General features: G+C 33.7%; 1 protein-coding gene across 2 annotated transcripts in view; it reads right to left on the bottom strand.

Annotated features, from left to right (window-relative positions):
* CSMD3 (CUB and Sushi multiple domains 3) overlaps nucleotides 1-19,047 on the bottom strand; it is a 1,213,340-nt gene that overhangs the window by 1,042,914 nt on the left and 151,379 nt on the right. For both annotated transcript variants that reach the window (XM_030795533.1, XM_003256134.3), the window contains exon 3: nucleotides 14,346-14,458. In XM_030795533.1, the coding sequence (XP_030651393.1) occupies nucleotides 14,346-14,458 (113 nt within the window). The remainder of the gene's footprint in view (nucleotides 1-14,345; nucleotides 14,459-19,047) is intronic.

The raw sequence follows: 19,047 nt of genomic DNA on the forward strand, positions 1-19,047 counted from the left end.
GGGAAATCAAATTCTCATGTTAATTTTTAAACCAAGCTCATAGTGTAACTTTATACCACTATTTTTGCACTATCAATTGTAACAACTATTACCCTGTATGGGCTTTCAGTGAAAAATAGCAAAATACCTTTTACATATAATTAAAATCTGAAATAATCACTCTATCAAACTTCATTCTTACATACTTAACAAAATGATAAATTATAGCAGTTGATAAGTATGACACATTCAACTATATATATATATATATATATATATGAAGGAAATTCATTGTGAAATAGGATTACATAATAAGTTTGATCATTCTATCTCTAGAGAATAAAATAAAGTCTTTTATGCCATCCCATCTTTTTCACATGAAGCACAAAGCTTATGTAGGTCATATATCACTAATTTAAGCAATTTTTCATTCTCAACTTGTTTTTCTTTTTGTGCTACATAAGCAATTTTGTATTTTTGAAATGCTTCAAAGAGTAACTAACCTAAGTAAATATTTTTAAACAAAGAAATATTCATTAAAATTATAAATAATTTTATATATTTTTCATTATTTAAAAAAATAAAAGGCTGTTTTCCCTAAACCTTAATTATTTAATGTAAATATGTATGAATATCACAAATTCTAAGTGATTAAATACAGCTCATGTCTGCCTTTTAACACAAACACATTCACTGGAGTTTTAATTCCTTAAAGTAGGAGATGTATTAAACCATTCCTCATTACTAATCAACTTTTTTGTTAGATGGTCTGTATATCAGCTGAGTTTAACAAGCATTTATTAAGTGCTTGGAACATGCGAGGAATATGTTGAAACCGGAGGCAGGTATATAAAATGAGTAAAACATGTTCTATACTTGCAAGCTTCTCACAGCCTACTGTGAGTGAAAATCCAAAGTGATTTTTTATACATGTTGCTAAACGTGTCATATCTGTCAAGTGCTATAATTTATCATGTTAATATGCATGCTAGAATTGTTTAATTGAGACAAGCTGTGGACACATCTGAGCATAGAGAGAAAGAGCATTCAGCATTGAGTCCAATCCTGGACTCCATCTATGATTTTTTGAAGGTAATCAAGGCTTGCATAATGCCTGGAAAGATAAGTATGTGAGCCAATAAGTGAAGTGTGTGCAGGGTGTTCTGAGCAGAAACAAACAAAAAAATAGACTGGGTTAAGATTGGGTAATTCCAATAATAAAGTATATGTATTAATAAAAGTTCGATATGCATTAGTAGTGTTAATTCAATTGTTTTATAAATTGAAGTAAACCCTGGCTAGAAATGAAGCTGGAAGGATAGGTAGTTGTACAGGTTGTGTATGCTACACTAAGCTAAAATGGGGGTGGATAAAATGTTACTGCTTAATGTCTAAAAGCATCTATAGTATTGCTAATCTGTTGAAACTTTCTTGTTAATACAGTAAAAGTGATTTATATCTTCCTGTATAAAATATGTAAAATGACTAGAAAATTAATAAATTATTGTTTATATCTAGCCAAATCTGAATATTCATTGTAAGAGTTTCTTTATTCTGAAGATTATATTTAAATAATAAACTGATTTGTGTTATTCTCTAGATTAGGATTTTGAACATTTACAACTGCTTATAAGGTAGAGAGATACTCATGATTTAGCTAAAAAGTCACTTGAGGATTAGGGTGTTTCCATGACTAACTAGGTTGACTTTATGGGCCTCTAAAGACAAAAGATTTGAATTTGACCAAAAGACAAAGGTGAAGGTCTTTGCAGGTATGAAATTTCCTCGTATTCTGTTTTTTGAAATACAGTAACTCTTATCTATTCTTAGAAGTATTTAAGAATAAAAATCCATTAATTTTTATGAACCTAACCTAAATTTATTCCTAGCAAACTGTTTAATAAATGGAATTTTATAACATAATCTTATCTTGCTAAAATCCAACTGTTTTGCCAGAAGCATAATTGACTTGATTCTAAATTGTAAGCTCTCCATTAAATTTCATGATACTGCCACTTAGATTTTTAAAGCTTAGTAGTTGAAGATAACCCCTAAACTTTAAAAAAAAAAAAAACTAAAGTAATTTAATGCTCTCAAGGATAAGTTTCTAATAAACATGTTTGACAGAGAACTAAATAGAATGGCAAATAGTATAACTATTCTTTTATATGAAGAGACAAAGATTATATAAGTCATGCATAATATTTGCAAGGGTGTATTTTGCATTTTATGTTACATATTGTTTTAATATACATTCTTGTTTAAGCAGTGTTCTTTTGTTCTAAATTATATTTTCTCATATCCATTTAAATCTAAGTGGAATCATAGCTACAGTTCTAAATTAAGTTTCTAAAATGTATACAGTTCTCAAATGTAAGACATTTAAATACATTTTTATAGTAAGTGCTTCGTTAAATTATTGGTCTTTACTATTTCTCATGTTATTTTGTAGGGTGAGATAATCCATGTAAAATAGCTGTGAATGGCACATATAAATAACTTAATAAGTGTTTCTTAGTAGTAGCAGTATTAGCCACATTTTTATATTTCTGAATTAAAATGTGAGAATGATTTATTAGCAAATTTGCTAAATGTGAACATTTTTTCTATAATGTTTTAATTACTTAGTAATACACATCAACAATCATAGAATAGTAAGTACCTTGTGTTTGAAGTGGTTTTCAATGTATATTCTTTATTTGCAAATTCTTCATCCAACAGTGAACTAATACGTCAAGAATACAAAACGAACTCAAACAACACAACAGGAGAAACATGAATAATTTCATTAAAACATGGGCAAAGGACACAAATAGACATTTCTCAAAAGAAGACATACAAACTGCTAACAGGTATATGAAAAAAATTTCAACATCGCTAATAATCAGAGAAATACAAATGAAAATTCCAATGAGATATCACTTGTCCCAATCAGAATTATTATTGTTAAAAAGACAAATAGTATCAGATGTTGGCAATGATGTGGAGAAATGGGAACTCTTATACACTGTTGGTAGGAATGGGTACTAGTACAGCCACTATAGAAAACGGTATGGAGCTTTCTTAAAAAACTAAAAATAGAATTAGCATTCCATAGAAATTCCACTACAGGGTATCTACCCAAAGAAAAAGAAATCAATATATCAAAGGAATTCCTGAGCATACATGGTTACTGCAGCACTATTCACAATAGCAAATATATGGAATTAACCAAAGTGTCCATCAACAGATGAACAGATAAAGAAAATACACACAATGGAACACTATTTGACCATAAAAAAGAATTAAGTCATGCCATTTGCAACAACATCGATGGAAGTGGAGGTCATTATCTTAAGTGAAATAAGCCAAGCACAAATAGACAAATGTTGCATCTTTTCACTTATATGTGGGATCTAAGATATTTGATCAAATGAGGTAGACGGTGGGAAGATAGAAAACAGAAACTTGGAAGGGTGAATGGGGAAGAGGGGGAGGGTGAAGAGAAGTGGGTTAAAGGGTACAAACATAAGTTAGATAGAAGGAATAAATTCAATGTTTGATAACCCAGTAGGATGAATATAGTTAACAAAGTTGTATTGTACCTAGATGATGGCCATCCTAAATATCTGACTCAATCACTACATATTATATACAAGTTGCAAGATTTCACATGTATCTCATGAATTTGTACAAATAAAAAATAAATAAAACCCAAAACTATACAAAAAGACTATACTTTTATTTATTATATAACTGTTCCTGATAATTATATTGTTTAACTGATACATGCCAAAATTATTGAGCTCATCCCAGACCTTTAGATAATCATTATAAATGACATATTAAATAATATATAAATATAATTACATATACATATACATTCCTCTAAATGCTTGAACCATATTACCATATTTCCACAATAAATGATTCCTAAGATGGTAAGATATTCCATGGTAGGTTCCCATATGCTCTTTCATCTATAAAAAATGACTATGCATCTTTCAAAGAAAAATTTAAAACTCTTCTATATTACAAAATAACTTTTATCAGAAACTAGAATGCGTTTAGAATATTGTTTGGCAGGTCTAGAAAGACTTAAGAGCACTCCCCACCCTTTGTTCCACAGAAAACATATCTCATCAATTGCACCTTGATCAAATTTTGACAAATGGTTATATGACTATTAAACTTAGTATAAGTTAACATTTTTTCAACTTTATTGTTTCTCAGAAGAACTTTTTACTCATTTGTCTCTTTATAACAATAAAACATATAAAACCAAAGTTCTGTGAAACAAACTTTGGGAAATTCCAGTGTATGGTAGAAATTCAGAAATTCAAGTATATGGTAGACATAATGAGGAAAACTGGAGATATATGCAACTAGATATTCATTAGAAAATTTTTCTGCAGAAATTTAATAGTTCACAGATTCAACTGCAAGAAGTTTCAGAGTAAAGGGTCTCCAACACATAATTAAAGGCCCTTAAACTCTACCAATATTTAAGAAACAGGAATATCAACTTCCACAGTTCTAAAGTCAATGGACTAAAGTAGGCTAAAATAAACTTTGAAAATGGAGAAATTCATCTGTGAATATCACAGACTGACTTACTTTCATCAATTGTTTATTCCACATTGGAGATATTGAGTAGAACTTCATGATAGTTCTATGCCACTAATGGAAAGAATGTGGCATATGCGTAGATATTATAGTCAAGAGGTCACCCATTCTTTTGGATATAATTTGATCCAATTAAAAATTCAGATATATTTTATACATGGTATTATATAGGGAATGAACAGAACCCTGAATGAAAGAATAAAATAATTAGTTTTTAGGAGTTATGGCAAAAGCTATCTCATGAATTTTAGTCCTTTTACTACAATTAATGCTGGAATCCAAGATAATTGGAAAATATAAATATATCAAAATGGTTTGTAAAATAAATGTTTTTAATACATATATCAATAATAAAGATTTTCTTTAATTCTTTAGAGTAGCTTTTTAAAATTAACAATTTAATAAAATTTTTAGTACCTGATATGGTTTGGCTCTGTGTCCCCACCCAAATCATGAGTGAACTCCCATTCACATTTGCTTCAAAGAGAATAAAATACTGAGGAATCCAATTTACAAGGGATGTGAAGGACCTCTTCAAGGAGAACTACAAACCACTGTTCAATGAAATAAAAGAGGATACAAACAAATGGAAGAACATTCCATGCTCATGGATAGGAAGAATAAATATCGTGAAAATGGCCATACTGCCCAAGGTAATTTATAGATTCAATGCCATCCCCAACAAGCTACCAACGACTTTCTTCACAGAATTGGAAAAATTCTACTTTAAAGTTCATATGGAACCAAAAAAGAGCCCGCATTGCCAAGTCAATCCTAAGCCAAAAGAACAAAGCTGGAGGCATCACGCTACCTGACTTCAAACTATACTACAAGGCTACAGTAACCAAAACAGCATGGTACTGGTACTAAAACAGAGATATAGACAAATGGAACAGAACAGAGCCCTCAGAAATAATATCACATATCTACAACCATCTGATTTTTGACAAACCTGACAAAAAGAAGAAATGGGGAAAGGATTTCTTATTTAACAAATGGTGCTGGGAAAACTGGTTAGCCATATGTAGAAAGCTGAAACTGGATCCCTCCCTTACACCTTATACAAAAATTAATTCAAGATGGATTAAAGACTTAAATGTTAGACCTAAAACCATAAAAACCCTAAAAGAAAACCTAGGCAATACCATTCAGGACATAGGCTTGGGCAAGGACTTCATGACTAAAACACCAAAGGCAACAGCAACAAAAGCCAAAATTGACAAATGGGATCTAAGTAAACTAAAGAGCTTCTGCACAGCAAAAGAAACTACCATCAGAGTGAACAGGCAACCTACAGAATGGGAGAAAATTTTTGCAATCTGCTCATCTGACAAAGGGCTAATATCCAGAATCTACATAGAACTCAAACAAATTTACAAGAAAAAAACAAACAACCCCATCAAAATTGGGCAAAGGATATGAACAGACACTTCTCAAAAGAAGACATTTATGCAGCCAATAGACACATAACAAAATGCTCATCATCACTGGCCATCAGAGAAATGCAAATCAAAACCACAATGAGATACCATCTCACACCAGTTAGAATGGCGATGATTAAAAAGTCAGGAAACAACAGGTGCTGGAGAGGATGTGGAAAAATAGGAACACTTTTACACTGTTGGAGGGACTGTAAACTAGTTCGACCATTGTGGAACACAGTGTGGCGATTCCTCAGGGATCTAGAACTAGAAATACCATTTGACCCAGCCATCTCATTACTGGGTACATACCCAAAGGATTATAAGTAATGCCGCTATAAAGACACATGCACATGTATGTTTATTGTGGCACTATTCACAATAGCAACCAAAATGTCCATCAATGATAGACTGAATTAAGAAAATGTGGCACATATACACCATGGAATACTTTGCAGCCATAAAAAAGGATGACTTCATGTCCTTTGTAGGGACATGGATGAAGCTGGAAACCATCATTCTCAGCAAACTATCACAAGGACAAAAAACCAAACACCGCATGTTCTCACTAATAGGTGGGAATTGAACAATGAGAACACTTGGACACAAGAAGGGGAACATCACACACTGGGGCCTGTTGTGGGCTAGGGGGAGGGGGAAGGGATAGCATTAGGAGATATACCTAATGTAAATGACGAGTTAATGGATGCAGCACACCAACATGGCACATGTGTACATACGTAACAAACCTGCACATTGTGCACATGTACCCTAGAACTCAAAGTATAATAAAAAAAAAAATTAAAAAAAAAAACTGGTGGCATTTTGCACCTGCCCTAGAGATGTGCGGAACTTTGCACTTGAGAGGGATGTTTTAGGGTATCTGGTAGAATAAATTTCTAAGGAGCAAATCATCCAAGAGGTGACTTTGGTGCTGTTAAAAGTATTCCATTTTAAAACGGAAACAGAGCAAAAAAGTTCAGAAAATTTGCAGCCTAATGATGCAGTAGAAAACAAAAATCCATTTTTTTGAGGAGAAATTCAAGCTGGCTGCAGAAATTTGCTTAAGTAACAAGGCACTTAATGTTAATCCCCAAGACAATGGGGAAAATGTCTCCGGGGCATGTCATAGGTCTTTATGGCAGCCCCTCCCATCACAGACCTGGAAGCCTAGGAGAAAAAAATGGTTTCTTGGACTGGGCCCAGGGTGCTCATGCTGTGTGCAGCCTAGGGACTTGGTGCTCTGCGTCCCAGTTGCTCCAGCTGTTGCTAAAAAGAGCCAAGGTACAGCTCGGGCCATGGTTTCAGAAGGTGCAAGCCCCAAACTTTGGCATCTTCCACGTGGTGTTGAGCCTGCAGGTGAACAGAAGCCAAGAATTAAGGTTTGGGGACCTCCATCTGTATTTCAGAAGATGTACGGAAATGCCTGGATGCCCAGGCAAAAGTTTGCTGCAGGGGTGGGGCCCTTATGGACAACTTCCGCTAGGGCAGTGTGGAAGGGAAAAGTGGGTTTGGAGCCCTCACACAGAGACCCTACTGGGGCACCACCTAGTGAGCTGTGAGAAGAGGGCCACCATCCTCCAGACCACAGAATGGTAGATCCACCTATAGCTTGTACCATGTGCCTGGAAAAGCTGCAGACACTCAATGCCAGCCCATGAAAGCAGCCAGGAGGGGTGCTATACCCTGCAAACCCACAGGGTCAGAGCTGCCCAAGACTATGGGAACCTGCCTCTTTCATCAGCTTGACCTGGATGTGAGACATGGAGTCAAAGGAGATCATTTTGGAACTTTCAAATGTGACTGCCCCACTGGATTTCAGACTTGCATGGGCCCTGTAACCCCTTTGTTTTGGACCATTTCTCCCATTTGGAATGGTTGCATTTTCTCAATACCTGTACCCCCATTGTATCTAGGAAATAACTAGCTTGACTTTGATTTTATGGGCTCATAAGTGCAAGGGACTTACCTTGTTTCAGATGTGACTTTGGACCGTGGACTTCTGGGTTAATGCTGAAATGAGTTAAGACTTTGGGGAATGCTTGGGAAGGCAGGATTGATTTTGAAATGTGAGGACGTGAGATTTGGAGGGGCAAAGGGCAGAATGATATGGTTTGTCTCTGTGTCTTCACCCAAATCTCATCTTGAATTGTACTCCCATAATTCCCATGTATTGTGGGAGGGACCCAGTGGGAGATAATTTAAATCATGGGAGCAGTTTCCCCCATACTGTTCTTGTGGTAGTGAATAAGTCTTATGAGATTTGATGGTTTTAACAGGGATTTCTGCTTTTGCAACTTCATTTTTCTCTTGCCAGCACCATGTAAGAACTGTGTTTTGCCTTCTGCCATGATTCTGAGGCCTCCCCAGCCATGTGGAACAACTGTAAGTCCAATTAAACCTCCTTTTTTTCCCAGTATTGGGTATGTCTTTATCAGCAGCATTAAAACGGACAATACAGAACCTATTCAATTACATCTAAAATATTTTATTGAAAAAATATCTAACACGGAACATATTTCCACAAATCTGGAACTATTTTCTTTCTACTTATATATTTTAAAACATATTGAAGTAGAGAGTAGAATGATTGTTACCAGAGGCTGGGAAGGGTAGTGGGGAAGGAGGAATAAACAGGGGTTGGTTCATGGGTAAAAATGTAGTTAGACAGAAGGAATAAGATTTAATGTTCAATAGCATAATAGGGATAATATAGTTAACAATAATTTATTGTATATAAATTCTAAAATAACTAGTGAAGTGAATTTGCAATGTTTCCAACACAAAGAGAAGATAAATGTTTGAGGTGATAGATACCCAATTACTCTTATTTGATCATTACACCTTGTATGATTGTATGAAAATACCACATATACCCTAAAATATGTATAATCATTATTATAAAAATAAAAATAAAACAAATTTTGTTTAAATAAAACATTTTCTTGATTATCTAACTTCACATTTTAAGTTAGTTTCGTTTGTCTAACACTAAACATTTTGAATACATTAAAAAAAATCTCAGCTCTAATAAAATTAGCAGGATGATGTACTATAGGGTCCCCTTGTTATCCATGACTTTACTTTTTGTGGTTTCAGTTACCAATGATAACCAAGATTGGAAAATATTAATTTAAAAATTCCAGAAATAAACAATTCATAGGTTTAAACTACAGGCCACTCTAAGTAGCATGATAAAATCTATGAGCACTCTATCCTGTTCTGCCCCACCCATCCCTTTGACAAGCTGTATATGCTACCTGCCTATTAGACACTTAGTTGTGGTCTCAGTTATCAGACTGAGAAAACATACTACTGTATATATGGTTTGGTACTATCCACAATTTCAGGCATCCACTGGAGGTCTTGGAGTGTATCCCTCACAGATAAAGGACAATGAGACTATTCTACTGTCAATGAGTATTTAAGAAATATAGCCTACCCTGATTTAACGGATCTCATTTGTAGTGTTTTCTGATGTCTAACAGAATTTCACTGAACTATTACCTTGTATTATACATTGATTAATCTTTTGAATTTGGGATAAACTATCAGGTATAGCTAATACAGAGAAATATTTCTACTTAGAAACATTCATAATGATGTTTTATATTTTAACTGAATTATTTTCCTGTCTTATAAATGGGTAGCAATTGCCTAGAGCTAAATAAAATATAAGAATAAGTAAAAGTAACAGGTTTTTGAAACTTGAGAAGCAAAAGAAGTCATAGAAAATGTGAAGAATTTAATAGCAGTCATTATTAAATATTTTTGTAATTTGACGAAATAAAAGTATACTTTAAATTTCTAAATAAAGCATAAAGTTTTTACATTTTGAAAATTATAATTTCAATATAAAAATTTCAAATGTATAGAATGATTCCAAGCACACAGAATTGCTAAATTATTAATATATTGATTTTTTTGCTATTACTGGATACTATATAGAATTTAAGATGAAATATTTGCCTAAAGAATATAAATTTAATGAATCAAGGGATCTAGAAAATTAATTTTAAACAATATTTTAAATTGGTCTGCACTCTAGTATGAAAGTAGAGGCCATATAACTCTTTCTGGATAATTTAGCAATACTAAAGGAAAAGATGAGAACTGGTTCATGGACCAGTGTGCTTTGGTAAACAATTTCTTACCTGTCCACGATGAAGTATAAAAATCAACAGTAAGCATTTAAGCACTTTCAAGCAAATTGACATCGGTGCAACATTTCCTCCATTAGCTTTTATTTTACAGAAGTATTGGTGTGCAATTACAGATACCTATTGGTCTTTCATCATAGACAGTTTGAAAAATGTAGAGAGTGAATAAGTAGAACTTCTCCTACTTTACCTTCTCCTCTGCAAGTTAAATCAATTTCAATATGCTAAATTGTCTTGAAAGATCTCATAGTAGTTACAGCACATTATCTTAACTGAGAATAATGTGTTTGTTCATTAGCTTGATGACCTTTATTCACCTAATAATGATTTTTAAAGAAATATATTTGTAACATTAAGTAATTAATCACATTCAGCTACACACACACACACACACACACACACAGAGAGAACGAGAGAGAGAAATAAAAAAAGAAGGAAGGAAGGAAGGGAGGGAGAGAGGGAGGGAGGGAGGGAAAGAAAGAGAGAGAGAGGGAGAATATGTGATTACTTCAGTAGCTCTTGCTAAAAGAACAGACCATAAAAATCAATAGCCTTTTTAAAAAAGCATATTAACTCCATTATAGAAATTTGTACAAGTATGCTGTTCAATTTCATAGAATTGAAATGCTTATACATAAAGTAGTCTTTTAATCACCATCATGATATTATCAATATTGTAATTCATATGTATAGACTGTTTATTATGTTAGATCCTATTCTAGACACTCTATTATTTTATTCCTCACAACACTATGAAGTAGGGAGAATTATTATCTCAATTTTACAGACGAAGACAATGAGGTTTAGATACATTAAGTATCTTCTCCAGAATAATTCTCTTTGCAGTATACCAGTTGAACAAATATCTTTCTTAGCTTGTATTATACACCAGATTAGTTTGGTCTGGTTTAGTCCTCTTTCCAGGGAGACAAAGACAGAATTTACAATCTCAGTAGGCATAAGAATCAGTGAGTCTCTTATTACAATGCATATTCAAGGGCTCCACAGCAGAGTCTGACTCAGAATATGTAAGTGGGGCCAAGAATTCTAGATTTTAATACAGTCTTCAGATAAAGCTGATGAATGTGGTTCAGTGTTGACAATTTGAGACACACAGATCAATGAATAACATTAGTAATAAATACAGGTCTCATAAATACTAATACACAAGGACAGTCTTAGGAAAGTTTTTTAAAAACAGTAAATGATTATATAGAGGAGGATGAAATAAAAAGAAATGAGATTTAGACATTAGGATTATCTTGAAAAATATTTTTAAAAATACAGGTAAGAGATCAGGAGCAGTGGCTCATGCTTTAATCCCAGTGCTTTGAGAGACAGAGGCAGGAAAATCGCTAGAAGCCAGCAGTTTAGGACAAGCCAGGGCAATATAGTGAGACTCCTATCTCAAAATATAAAAATTAAATTAAATTTTAAATACAGGCATAATGCTTGAGAAGATGTCCAGGTTTGTAGATCTATTTTACTGTATCATACACAGGGCAAGAGTTGTAATTTGAGGTAAATGCAGAACAAAAAACTGGATCCAAATGCAGGGGAGTGGGAGACAGATTCTGTAATTCCAAGATAAGATTTCTGAGCTTCACAATATGCCAGTTGGCCCTGGCAGTATCACTGGCTACAGTTAAATATAGAAATGCTAGCAGCTACTCCCTCTGGATCATGTTACATAGACTTAAGCATGAAATCGTAGGCCAAATAATGCCCCTCTACCTCCCCAAAAAGATATCTCTGGAACTTGCACACATGTCATGTTACATGGCCAAAAAGGCTTTGAAGATATGATTAAGGTTAAGGACTTTATGATGGGGAGATTAGCATTCATTATCCAGATGGGCTCAAGAGAATCACACGGACTTTAAAAGCTGAGAAATTTCTTCACCTAGAGTACAAGATGTGTGGAGGGAGAAAGTAGCAGACAGATGGATCAGAGGGGAAATCAAAGATTCCAAGGTGAGGAGGATTCTTTTTACCAGTTGCTGGCTCTAAGGTATGAGGCCTCTATGTGGAGAGGAAAGAAAGCCTTAGGAGCTATGGGCAGCCTCCAGCTGAGAGCCAGAAGGAAACAGTTATCATGGTCCTACAAACTTGAAGAACTGGATCTTGCTAACAACCAGAATATGCCAGCAAGCAGATTTTTCCTAAAACCTTTGGATACAAACCAAGCCCTCTGAAATTTTTATTTTAGCCTTGTGGGACTCCAAGCAGAGAAATCGGCAAAGAACACCAGGACTTTTCACTTATAAAACTGAGATAATTTTTTAAATTCTTTTAAGATGTTAAATTGAAAACTAACATGCATTGAACAAGATACTCATTGTGAATCAATATCTGAGGATTTTGCAGCATGATAACCAATCCTTCAGTACGATCTGAATGTCAAGTATCCTATATTTTAAGCCAGCACATGCCAAACATACATTTAAATGTCAAAAATATATGAATCTATTTTCCCTTAAGTGAAAAGGATGGACAGAAATTTAATGTGGTATATGTAGAAACAATTGGGAGCTACGAAAATACTTTTTAGTATGAATTCATGAAACTTGACAGCCAAACCAAAAAACATGCCAACCTCATAATTCACAAGTACATTTTCAATATACTTAGTACTTCCTGAAAGCTTAAACTAATCTAAAAATATCTTTATATTTTGATGAACAGAATACAGGTTTTCTGTTAAGAGCCCTTAGTACAAAATAATTGCATTACTAACTTCTTCTTCAGTATTGCCAAAATTATACCTTAAAATTAAACTTTTGTGGTTATAGTGTTTTAAACTATGAATTAAGTTGCCAAGATAAAAAATATTCAACTATTGTGAGAGCTCCTTAGAAAAATAATGATTATTACTATCACCGTGGAGGACATTAAGTCTTGAAATTTATCCTCCCTTGCTAGACAAAAGACAATTCAGAAAAGTATTAGGTAGAAAATAATGTTCAAAACTGCTGCTATCCGACATTATTTAGGATATAAAACAGAGAAAGGATTTTTACTAAATTATTAGCCAGAGGATATTTTTTTCTAGTGATAAATGCTGTACTAGAATTAGTGTTTAGTTTAAAACATTCCCCTACATGCAAAATGTTAACATTTATACTGAAACAATTCTATTTAATACGTGATTGTTTTCTTTAAACACATTATATTTTGAATTATTATACGGTTTAGAAATTAATTGCCCTTGCTATGGTATTTATGTATCTCTTTATGATAATGTTAGACCTGATGTGATAAATTCTGTAATATGGTCCTGGGGAGATGAATTGAAATCTGATACACTATCCCTATGGGGAAGAAAAGGACTCTTTCCTAAATTAGATGGAAATTTTATTGTCATATCACATAGATAAGAAATGGTAAGTCCATGATTTCTATCTGAAACCTTCAAGAACAAATTATTTTTTCCATCAGAATTATTTTTGTTATCACGTTTTTTAAAAAAGCAAAACATGTAGATTCCGTGCCTTTAAACACTCTGAGTAGAGCCTGGGCACCATCCCATTATCAAACGGTATTTTCCTAGTGATACATACGAGTATTCACACTAAGTGTGATAAATAAAGATCATAAATGTCCTCTATTCATTTGGCATCAGGTTTTGATGCCAACTGAGTTTCCACCAAACTTCTAGGAAAAAGAAAAAACACAACCTTCAGTTTTGAGAAATATTTAGTTGTCCTCTTCCTGGTTTAAGGGATTATTGATCTTATTCCTGGAAAGGCTGTTTCAGGAGTAGATGTCAACTCTTGTGTCTTTCTTAACTTTTTCTTTTGACTCTAACTTTCAGAGAAGACAGATTACTAGTTTACTTTCTGGTAGAGTGGCACAGCACAAGGGACTCTAGGGTAGGGTCTATGATGCCTGACACACAAATCAGGTCTAGAGTCCTATTACTCTCACATTTAATTCCATTTTGTTAATTCGTAACCCTGTAGCAATTTAATGGTCTGACATAGTGATACGAAATATCAAAGCCCAATAAGTATAGCATTTTACTATACATTAATGATTAATAACAAGATAAATTTCAGGACAAGATTTGAGATAACATGATGTGTTATATCTCTCTTGATGTTGATTCTTCTTTCCTACTTGAAAAATTTTGTTTGATTACCTTAAGGGCAGTGGTTTGTTTGCCACTACCATCACTTACCTTCGTAATATACCTTAAACCCATGAGCACTAACTGCAAAATCACTGGTCAAACGTAGTGAGAACACAGATTTGGTACTTGTCACTGGAGGTGGCAGATGGAATCCTGTTAACCTAAAACAAAATGGAATTAGTTGTTAGAGACATAATCATTTTTTCTAAGAGTTTTTAAGAAGGATTAAAGTCATATTTAAAAAAATAATAATAAAACATTTTCTCCTATAATTTCCAGAAGGAATGCTGTCCAGCCAACACCTCAATTTCAGCCCAGTTAAACTCATTTTGGACTTCAGCCCTCCAGACTGCAAGATAATACATTTGTGTTGTTTAAGCCACTAAGTTTGTGGCAATTTGTTGTAGCAGGAATGGACAACTGATACACAATTCTTTTCTGGGTTTTGGAATATACAATTTTTAAATATCTAAATAAATACTAATTTATTCTATAATTGAATATGGAAGTCCTGTGAAACCTAGTGACTAAGTTACTAAGACTGCTGTTGATATTATATAAAATGAGTACATTCAGAACCTATTAAGGCAATATTTATGTAATTATGACTAAAAATCTATGAAAAGTGATAACATAGTATGAGATATTATATATAGTATAATATGAAATTACATCCTTACATTAGAAGATACAAGAGACCGAGAAGAATTAGGCAACTTGATCAAGTTCACAGAAGAGCCAGGTCTAAGACTACAACTATATTATTGCCTCCTATTATCAATTAAACACCCTGTTTGGCATCTGATTGTCTTTGAGACATTAATAAAATAGAAACAATAAATATTTGAACTATTAACATACACATTAACATCCAAATCATTTTGTATACAATTTCAAATTTGTATTCACTCAGTTGTATTAAATAATCTAATATTGGAAGCAATATTTAGAACACTTTTATCATTAAGTTATTCAAAGTAATAGAGAAGAACATTGTGAAGAATTGTTCACTTTTAGCAAAAGCTGGGTTTCTGTATTTATGTTTAAATAATAAGCATGTAGTGGCATGTTGTGTAATGGGGGATTTGTTTCTTTTTTTAAATTTTAATCAATGAGAGAACAAAATGTATTTTTTAAAAGTTATTTTCATATAATAGATGTATCGTTATGAGGATTTGAGGTAACTTGTTTTACTCCTTCTTGTAATACGTTGTATAATTGATTTAAAAATAAACTCAGTTATGAATCCAATTAGTTTTTTCCTTATAAGACTTCATTTTGTAATTTCATTTTTATGTGCACAGTTATTAAACATCTTTTTCTCCTTTGGATACTATGCTTCAAGATGTCAATGTTTTTTCTGCATCTATTGAGATGATCATGTGATTTTTGTATTTAATTCTATTTATGTGGTGTATCACATTTATTGACTTACTTATGTTAAACCATCCCTGAATCTCTGGTGTCAAACCCACTTGATCATGGTGGGTTATCTTTTTGGTATGTTTTTGGATTCGGTTAGCTAGTATTCTGCTAATTATTTTAGCACCTATGTTCATCAAGTATATCAGTCTATAGTTTTCTTTTTTGGTTATGTCCTTTCCTGGTTTTGGTATTAGGATGATGCTGGCTTCATAGAATGAATTAGGGAGGGTTCCTTCTTTCTCTGTCTTGTGGAATAGTGTCAAAAGGATTAGTACCAATTCTTTGAATGTCTGGTAGAATTCTGCTGTGAATCCGTCTGGTCTTGGACTTTTTTTCATTGGTAATTTTTAAATTACCATTTCAATCTTCCTACCTGTTATTGGTCTGTTCAGGGTGTCTAATTCTTCCTGATTTGAGCTAGGAGGGTTGTATTTTTCCAGGAATTTATCCGTCTCTTCTAGGTTTTCTAGTTTATGTGCATAGAGGTGTTCACAGTAGCCTTGAACCATCTTTTGCACTTTGGTTGTGTCAGTTGTAATATCTCCTGTTTCATTTCTTAGTGAGGTTATTTAGATTTCTTCTCTTCTTTTCTTGGTTAATCTTGTAATTGGTCTATCCATTTTATTTACCTTTTTGAAGGACCAGCTTTTTGTTTCATTTATCTTTTGTAATTTTTTTTGTTTCAATTTCATTTGGTTCTGCTCTGATATTGGTTATTTCCTTTATTCTACCGGCTTTGGTTTGGTTTATTCTTGTTTCTCTAGTCCCTTGAGGTGTGACCTTAGAATGTCAGTTTGTGCCCTTTCAGTCTTTTTGATGTAGGCACTTAGGGCTATGAACTTTCCTCTTAGCAATGCCTTTGCTATATCACAGAGGTTTTGATACGTTGTATCATTATTGTCATTCAGTTCGAAGAATTTTTAAATTTCCATCTTGATTGCGCTTTTGACCCAATGCTCATTCAGGAGCAGATTATTTAAATTCCATGTATTTGCATGGTATTGAGGGTTCCTTTGGAGATGATTTCCAGTTTTATTCCACTGTGGTCTAAGAGAGTGCTTGATATAATTTTAATTTTTTTAATCTATTGAGGCTCGTTTTTGGCCTATCATGTAGTCTATCTACTGGTCTATCTTGTAGAAAGTTTCATGCACTGTTTAATAGAATGTGTATACTGTGGTTGTTGGATAAAATGTGCTGTATATCTATCTGTTAAGTCAGTTTGTTCCAAGGTAAAGTTTAAATCCATTGTTTCTTTGTTGAGTTTCTGTCTTGATGACCTGTCTAGTACTGTCGGTGGAGTATTGAAGTCCCCCACTATTATTTTGTTGCTGTCTATATCATTTCTTAAGTCTATCGGTAATTGTTTTATAAATTTGGGACCTCCAGTGTTACATGCTTGTATGTTTAGGATTGTGATATTTTCCTGTTGGACAAGGCCTTTTACCATCATATAATGTCCCTCTTTGTCTCTTTTAACTGCAGTTGCTTTAAAGTTGGTTTTCTCTAAGAACACCTACATCTGCTTGCTTTTGGTGTCCATTTGTATGAAATGTCTTTTTCCACCCCCTTAGTTTATGTGAGTCCTTATGTGTTAGCTGAGTCTCCCGAAGGCAGCAGATAGTTGATTGGTGAGTTCTTACTCATTCTGCAGTTATGTATCTTTTAAGTGGAGCATTTAGGCCATTTACATTCAATGTTAGTATTGAAATGTGAGGTACCCTTGCATACATCGTGCGCTTTGTTGCCTGTGTACTTTGTTTTTTTGTTTTTGCTTTTTAACTTGCATTTTTGTTTTATAGGTCCTGTATGATTTACACTTTAAAGAGGTTCTGTTTGACGTGTTTCCAGGATTTGTTTCAAGATTTACAGCTCCTTTTTAGCAGTTCTTGTAGTGGTGGCTTGGTAATGTCAAATTCTCTCAGCATTTGTTTGTCTGAAAAAGACTGTATATTTTCTTCATATATGATGCTTAGTTTCACTGGAAATAAAATTCTTGGCTGACAATTGTCTTGTTTGAGGAGGCTGAAGATAGGCCCCAATTCCTTCTAGCTTGTAGGGTTTCTGCTGAGAAATCTGCTGTTAATCTGATAGGTTCTCCTTTATATCTTAATGTAATAAAAGCCATCTATGACAAACCCATAGCCAACATAATACTGAATGGGGAAAAGTTGAAAGCATTCCCTCTGAGAACTGGAACAAGACAAGGATGCCCAATCTCACCACTCCTCTTCCACATAGTAGTGGAAGTCCTAGCCAAAGCAATCAGACAAGAGAAAGAAACAAAGGGCATTCAAATTAGTAAAGAGGAAGCCAAACTGTAACTGTTTGCTGATGATATGATCATTTACCTTGAAAACCCTAAGGACTCCTCCAGAAAGCTCCTGGAACTGATAAAAGAATTCAGCAAAGTTTCCAGATACAAGATTAATATACACAAATCAGTAGCTCTTCTATACACCAACAGTGACCAAGTGGAGAATCAAATCAAAAACTCAAACCCTTTTACGATAGCTGCAAAAAAAAATTAAAATACTTAGGAATAAACCTAAGCTAGGAGTCAAAAGACCTCTACAAAGAAAACTATAAAACACTGCTGAAAGAAATCATAGATGACACGAACAAATGGAAACATACCATGCACATGGATGAGGAGAATCAATGTTTTGAAAATGACCATACTGCCAAAAGCAATCTACAAATTCAATGCAATCCCCATCAAAATACCAACATCACTCTTCACAGAATTAGAAAAAAACAATTCTAAAATTCATATGGAACCAAAAAAGAGCCTGCATAACCAAAGCAAGACTAAGCAAAAGGAACAAATCTGGAGGCATCACATTACCTGATTTCAAACTACAGTATAAGGCCATAGTCACCAAAAGAGTGTGGTGCTAACATAAAAATGGGCACATAGACCAATGGAACAGAATAGAGAACCCAGAAATAAACCCAAACACTTATAGCCAACTGATCTTTGACAAAGCAAACAAAAACATAGAGTGGGGAAAGGACACCATTTTCAGCAAATGGTGCTGAGATAATTGGCTAGCCATATGTAGAAGAATGAAACTGGATCCTCATCTCTCACCTTATAAAAAATCAACTCAAGATGGATTAAGGACATAAATCTAAGACCTGAAACTATAAAAATTCTAGAAGATAACATTGGAAAAACTCTTGCAGACATTGGCTTAGGCAAGGATTTCGTGACCAAGAACCCAAGAGCAAATGAAATAAAAACAAATATAAATAGCTGGGACCTAAATAAACTACAGAGCTTTTGCACAGCAAAAGGAACATTCACCAGAGTAAGCAGACA

This window comes from Nomascus leucogenys, chromosome 16 (assembly GCF_006542625.1).
Source record: "Nomascus leucogenys isolate Asia chromosome 16, Asia_NLE_v1, whole genome shotgun sequence".
NCBI lineage: Eukaryota > Metazoa > Chordata > Mammalia > Primates > Hylobatidae > Nomascus > Nomascus leucogenys.